Raw genomic sequence first — 7,119 nt, forward strand, 5'->3', positions numbered from 1 at the left:
TTCCGAGTGGGACCAGAGTCATGAGGTTCACTGCAAATCCCTGTGCCCTGGAGTCCCTGACAAGGAGAGAAAGAGGGACAATTCCACTTGGACTCTGAGCCAAGCCTTGTAAGTCCAGAGCCACTGAGCTCCTCAACCACGTACACAGGAGTCTACCCATTTTCTCAGACCTAACAGATTGGGGTTGGGTGTGAATATAGGAGGACAAATTGGTGTAGAGTTTGGGCTGTGATTTTAAAATCCTGAAACCAGACATGTGATCCAATGACAGACACACACACACGTACAAACAGAAATACACAGAGAAATAGTCTCTCCTCTAAGGACACACATTTTTCCTTTTCAAATCCCACTTCAGGACGTTGCAGTCCTCTTAGTAATTTCTGTGTTGCTCTTCTGTGTATTATTTGTGTTGTGCGTGTCTGGATGGCTCAGATTTTTATCTCCATAATTGAATGGGAAAATGCCCCTCTGTCCTTCCTTAACCTGAGGCAGCAGGGAGGTAGAAAAAATAATTTGTAGTGATATGAATTCCAGTCAATTTTCAAGTCTGCCAAAATGGTGTAAATGTTGGAAATCAAGCAATGTACAATTTTTTTAATTGGAATTAGGAATAAGATCAGTACTCTTTGTAGTAATTCAAGAGTGCATTTTATGTTCATAAATATAGTGGAATGTACTATGGGCCATGCTGTGGTCTGAATGTTAGTTTCTCCCCAAATGGTGCAGGTTGAAATTGTAACCCCCAAAGATGATAGGATTAAAAGGTGCACCTTTGGAGGGCCGGAGGTCATGATATAAAGCTCTCATAAATGGAATTAGTGTGTATAAAAGAGGCTTCAGAGAGATCCCTAGCCCCTTTCCAGCATGTTAGCACACAGCAAGAAGGCAACAGCTATGAACCAGGAAGGCAGCCCTCCCCAGAAGGCAACTATCCTGCAGCCTTGGTGAGCAATGAACTTCTGTTGTTTAAGACACTCACTCAGTCGGTCATACTTTGTTACAGCAGTCAGGACAGGCTAAGTAAGCCAGGCCAACATTACAAAAGACTGCAAAAGTGGTAGTGATGGCTGAGACCAAGATGCATCAGAGGCAATTTCTGAGAAAGGCTTAGTGATTCTACACTGGAAGCAAAGTCCTTCCACCTTCCCCAACTCTCACTGTACCCTCCATCCAGAGCCTATTCCTACTCATTTGTCCGTTGTCCTCAATGCACCATGAGCTCTGTTAGGTGGGCTTTCTCCTTCTCTCCTAGGGGGTCTACAAACTACCTCTGATTTCTCTGCTCATCTGTGATGAGTGACACACTCCTCTGCATCAGAATTAACTCTCACTGCTTCCACTGTATTATACGCATTCTCAGTCACAGCAGTCACAAATCCCCCAGAAGGTTTGAGGAAGTTGGTGGAGCAAAAATCACTCAGGCACGAGGCAGACACAACAGCCTCTCAGTTTTATTTAGTGAAAGCAGAGCTGAGTCATCAGAAGAGTGGTTGGAAAATAGGGCTTCCTGGTCTCTGTTTTTTTCAAGAATGGTTTGCACCAGCTTGTCCAAGTACATGGAGAGTGAGCTGCCCTTGCTTGTCCCTCCATGCCTGTGGGTGAAGAGAGGTTCCCGAGGGGAGACAGGCACTGAGATGTGTGTCCTGTGACTGCACAGGGTACCTTCTGGGGTTTTGTTTCTGACTCTGCCTGTGGAGGTGCCCCAGGTGTGACTATATGGGGCAGGGGGTCATGGTCTGTGTGGGGACAGGTGTGCCCTTCTGCATTCTGACTAGTAATTGTTGGTATAAAGGAGGCACCTCACTTGTGGGGCTCATCTCTGTGTGCCCCACAGAACATACAACCAGCAGGTCTGATCACATCACCCACCTCAGTAAGCCTTCAGTCCCATTTAATGGAGGCCATGAGCTGTGTTTGTCGGAGGAGTGGTGCAAGGGGATGAGGGGAACTGCACACACTTGGAGCCACTGAAGGTGTGATTTAGGGACCACTGGTGGGGGCTCCAGGGAGATCATATGAGGATCTATGGGGCATGAGAGTCATGTCGGCTCTTTTGCCAATAAACAAGGTTCTGTAGGATTCACTGGGGCTGGACTAAAACTTACACAGGAGAACCATGGACTTGTATGGATAATTGTAACGCAAAGGAGAGATTGGAATAATTACAATTTCTGATTAGAGTCTTGTATAGAACAGAAATATCAACAGAACTGCAGGGAGGGATTGCTGTGTGGAATGGATCAAGGATAGGGTGGGATATGTATACAAGCATACATAAACATATATATATATATACACAAATACTTTGCTTTTATTACTATCTTGAACAAACTTACCTCTAAGATTAAAAATAAGAATATTAATCTACCATTACTTATTCCTTCTCTGAAGCTCTTCCTTTCTTTAGGTCTTAGTTTCTGATCTACTTCATTTTCTTCTCTCTGAAGAATTTTTCACATTTTTTGCAAGGCAGGTCCACTGGCAACAGATTCGATTTTTGGGGGTCTGAGAAATTCTTTATTTCACCTTCATTTCTGAAGGATAATTTCACAGGGTAGAAAATTCTAGATTGGTGGGTTTTTTCTCTCAACTCTTTACTTCACTCTGCTCTAATCTTGCCTGTTTGGTTTCTGAGGAGAAGTTGGAAGTGATTCTTCACTTTGTCCATATGTAAAGTTGAGTTTTTTCCTCTGACTTCTTTCAGCGTTTTTTCTTTATGTTTGATTATATGTAGCTTCAAAATGACAGGCCTAAGTATAGTTTTTTTTTCTTTTTTTAATTTATCCTGCTTGGTGTTTTCTGGGTTCCTGGATCTGTAGTTTGGTGTCTGACATAATTTGGGGGCATTCTCAGTCATTATCTTTTCATGTATTTCTTCCATGCTTGTCTCTCTCTCTTCTCCTTCTGCTGTTCCCATTACACGTGTTACACATTTTGTAGATAGCCCACTGTCCTTGTCTACGCTGTTCTGTTTTGTCAGGTTTTTTCTATTTGTTCTTCAGTTTTTTGATGTTTCTATTGTTGGATCCTCAAGCTCAGAGATTCTTCCCTCAGCTGTGTCCAATCTACTTTAAACCAGTCAAAAGCATTCTTCACTTCTGTTACACTGTTTTTGATCTTTAGCATTTCCTTTTAGTTCTTTCTTAGGATTTCCATCTCTCTGTTTGCATTGCCCAACTGTGTTTGCACGCTGTCTACTTTATCGGTTAAATCCCTGAGCTTATTAATCAGAGCTGTTTGAAATTCCCTCTCTGATAAGTCCAACATCCCTGCCATGTCTGCTTTTGATGCATGCTCTGTCTCTTCAAATTGTGTTATTTTCCTTTTAGTATGTTTTCCAATTTTTTCCTTATAGCCAGACGTGATGTGCTTGGTAAAAGCAACTGCTGTAAATAGACCTTTAGTAATGTTTTGGTAAGTTGTGGGGAAAGGGGAGGTGTTCCATGGACGTAGAAGTAGGGCTTCATCTGTTAGTGAGCCTGTGCCTCTGGACTTCGAACTTGGCAAGTGTTTCTCAGGTTTTTTTGCCCCCCTTAGGTGGGACAGGATGAGTAGAGTGGGCTGGAGTTGGGTACATCCCTTCCCCAGGTGAGTTGGGCTCTGACAGTACCCCAGCAGGGTAGGCTCCAGTTAACCCCTTTCTCCTGAGGGCAGACCTTGTTCAGAAGAACACAGGGCTCTGGTGTGTTTCAGAATGGTTTCTTGTCCCCTCCCCCTGCCACAAGCACAAGGGGATTTTCCTCTGACATTTACTGAGAGAATGTGGTCAAGCTGCTGGAGGTAAAATTCATAAATGTGTGGGGATCCCCCTATAACTTGGTCTGTCTGGAGTTTATCGCTCTCAGACTTGTCCACAACGACCCCTATCAATCCATCAAATATAGGGCAGGTTTTTTCCACCTCAGGCCTCATTCCCATGTGCTCTCTGTTATCAGTCTCTGCTCCAGTGAGCCTGGATTCCCTGTATTCACCTGTCCCTCTCTCCAATCTTGGAGGCAGCGATGGCCCCTGTGTCCTCACTCTCTTAGGGATCCAAGAATTTTCAGCCTATTAAGTTTTTTCTTGTTGTTAGGACAGAGTGGTGACGTCGAAACTCCTTAACTGAAAAGCTGGAAACTGGACGTCCACAAATGATTTTTTAACTCCTTAACTCGGATGAATTATGAGTCCTCAAACGTGGACAACTGATTCTCTTGAAACAGTATTAAAATTAGTTATATAATCTTATAATCTCAACAGTATTTTTGCATTTTCCATTTCATTTTCTTAAGTTAATACATTCTTATAATAAGCAGGAGAACCGTGAATTTTAAGGGAGGTAGAGTACTTTCTTTGTCTCTTGTAATTTACTCATATACTCAGCACATATTATTTACCACCTATTCTTTGTCAACTGTATTGTTGAACAAGAGAAACACGCTTCCTAAGTTCATGGACCTTACTTTCTGGTGGAGAATCAGATATGAAAGTAAACAGAAGTAAATATAAAATAATAATGGTGAAAAGTATACCTGGTGTCTGGTCTGTGTTCTTGAGTTTGAGCCCCTCGCATGGAGTATGACAGCATCTCCTTTCTCAGCAGAGAGAGTGGGAAGCCTTTTCCAACATTCACTATGTGGGAAGACTGCTGATGTCATCACTGGCATGAGCACCTTTTGCTCCAGGCGACTCTGAAGCCATCTCCATGTCTTATCAGAAAGATGTCCTAAGAACCACAGGGAAACTGGCTGTGAAAACCAGCTTTCTCTTACAGATTGGGGTTGGGACTCTGGCCAATATCATTCTCTTCTTCTATAATGTCTTTCCAATCTTGCTTGGCCACAGGCAGAGGCCCACACACATGGTTCTAACCCACATGGCTGTGGCCAATCTCTTGGCTCTTCTCTCCAGTGCAATTCCCCACACGACAGCTGCTTTTGTTTTGAGGAGCCCCCTGTCCTCTCTCGGGTGTAAATTTTCATATTATATATACAGAGTGGCTCGAAACACCACCATGTGTTCCACCTGTGTCCTCAGCACCTATCAATTCTTCACTCTCATTCCCGGGAGAGTGGAGTGGACGATGCTCAGAGGAAGAACACCTAAGGTCATTGGTCCATTCTGTTGTACCTGCTGGATGATCAGTTTCTTAACGAATGTCTTTATTCCTGTGAAAGTCGCTGGTCCACAGGACATGGAAAATGATACTGACGTCCAAGGGAAGTGGTTCTGTCCATCCTCAAATTTCACTTCACGCATGGTTATCTTGTTGTCCATCTCTGATGTCATGTTTATTTTCCTCATGGTCTGGTCGGGTGGTTCCATTGTGCTTCTCCTGCACAGACACCACCAGAGAGTGCAGCATATTCACACCCCCAATGGCTACCACAAATGCCCACCAGAGACCAGAGCCGCCCACACCATCCTCATGTTGGTGGTCACTTTTGTCATCCCTTACATGCTGAATTCCATTCTTGCTTTTTATATCACTGCCTTTTTAGATGCTCGTCCATGGTTGATGCACATCTCTCATATTTTGGCTTTATGTTTCCCCACTTTTAGCCCCTTACTGCTGATCCTTAGGGATCCCAGAGCTCCTAGTTTCTGCTCCTGAATTGTTGAAAACACAATTGAAAAGGTAAATAAATAGAAGTCAGTTTCTATACCATCTATGATTATTGTATTTTGTAATCATTTACGAGTTACCCATTTTCATAAACTTTTTTTTGTTTAAAGATTTTATTTATTTTTTTCCCCCCCCAAAGCCCCAGTAGATAGTTGTATGTCACAGCTGCACATCCTTCTAGTTGCTGTATGTGGGACGCGGCCTCAGCATAGCCGGAGAAGTGGTGTGTCGGTGCGCGCCCGGGATCCGAACCCCGGGCCACCAGCAGCGGAGCGCGAGCACTTAACCGCTAAGCCACGGGACCGGCCCTCATAAACTTTTTAACATATACATAATAGCACTTATTATTTTTAACCATTGGTAAGTGCACAATCCAGTGGCATTAAACACATTCACAAGTTGTGCAACCATCTCTACTATCTATACCTAACACTTTTTTGTCATCCCCAACAAAAACACAGTGCCCAGTAAAAGAATAACACCACTTCCTCTCTCCTACCAGCCGAGACATCCTCTATTCTACTTTCGGTCTCTGTGAATTTACTTGTTCTTGATACTTCACATAAATGGAATCACATAGTATTTGTCCTTCTGTGTCTCCCTTATCTCACTAAGCATAATATTTTCAACGTCATTTCATATTGTAGCATATATCAAAATTTCATTCATTTTTATGGCTGAAGGCTATTCCATTCTACGTGTATACAGCATTGGGTTTATTCATTCTTCTGCTGATGAATACTTGGGTTATTTCCACCTTTTGGCTATTGTGAACAACACTTCTATGAACATGGATGTACAAATATCTGTCACGTCCCTGCTTTCAATTGTTTTGGATATTTACCTAGGAGTGAATTGCTGTGCCATATGTTAGTTCTATGTTTATCCTTTTGAGAAATCACCAAACTGTTTCCACAGCTGCCGCATCATTTTACATTCCCACCAGCAATGCACAAGGGTTTCAGTTTCTCCACATCATCACCAACACTTGTTCTTTTCCGTTTTGGGGATTGCTGTGTATCCACCACAGCAAGTGTGAAGTGAGATCCCATTGTGGTGTGATTTGCATTTCCCCCAATGACCTATGATGTTGAGCAGCTTTTCATAGACTTATTGGCAGTTTGTATATCTTTAGGAAAATGCCTATTCAAGTCCTTTGCCCATTTTTGTATTGGATTATCTTTTGTCGTTAGTTTGAGGGTACTTTATATATTACAAGTATTGATTCTTTATCAGTATGAGATTCACAAGATTTCCTCCCATTCTGGAGTTTGTCAGAACGTTGCTGTCAGCCCAGGGCAGTTCTTTAGAGACTGGAGAGTCTGTCCCTGCAGGTGGGGCTGAGGGCACCACCCAGGTAAAGGGGATCTGAGTGGAGATCCAACCACATCCACCATGGGGCCATTTTTAACATTTCTGTTTTGTTCACACTCTCAAATGATCACTATTTCCTTTACAATGCTTGGAGTTAGTGATGCTTAATTAGGTGTAGTGTGCAATTAGAGGGAGGA

General features: G+C 42.9%; 1 protein-coding gene across 1 annotated transcript; it reads left to right on the top strand.

The window, feature by feature from the left end:
- The first annotated feature begins 4,687 nt into the window (after positions 1–4,687).
- LOC147912709 (vomeronasal type-1 receptor 1-like) lies at positions 4,688–5,596 on the top strand. The gene has a single exon (XM_087422263.1). The coding sequence runs from the start codon at positions 4,688–4,690 to the stop codon at positions 5,594–5,596; it is 909 nt and encodes a 302-aa protein (XP_087278389.1).
- The last annotated feature ends 1,523 nt before the right edge of the window (positions 5,597–7,119 follow it).

Source organism: Ceratotherium simum, chromosome 33 (assembly GCF_057802395.1).
Source record: "Ceratotherium simum simum isolate JZ-2026a chromosome 33, ASM5780239v1, whole genome shotgun sequence".
In the NCBI taxonomy this organism is placed as follows: domain Eukaryota; kingdom Metazoa; phylum Chordata; class Mammalia; order Perissodactyla; family Rhinocerotidae; genus Ceratotherium; species Ceratotherium simum.

Excerpts from the sequence above, each read along its gene's own strand:
- LOC147912709 (XM_087422263.1), top strand. The coding sequence starts at position 4,688 with ATGTCTTATCAGAAAGATGTCCTAAGAACCACAGGGAAACTGGCTGTG.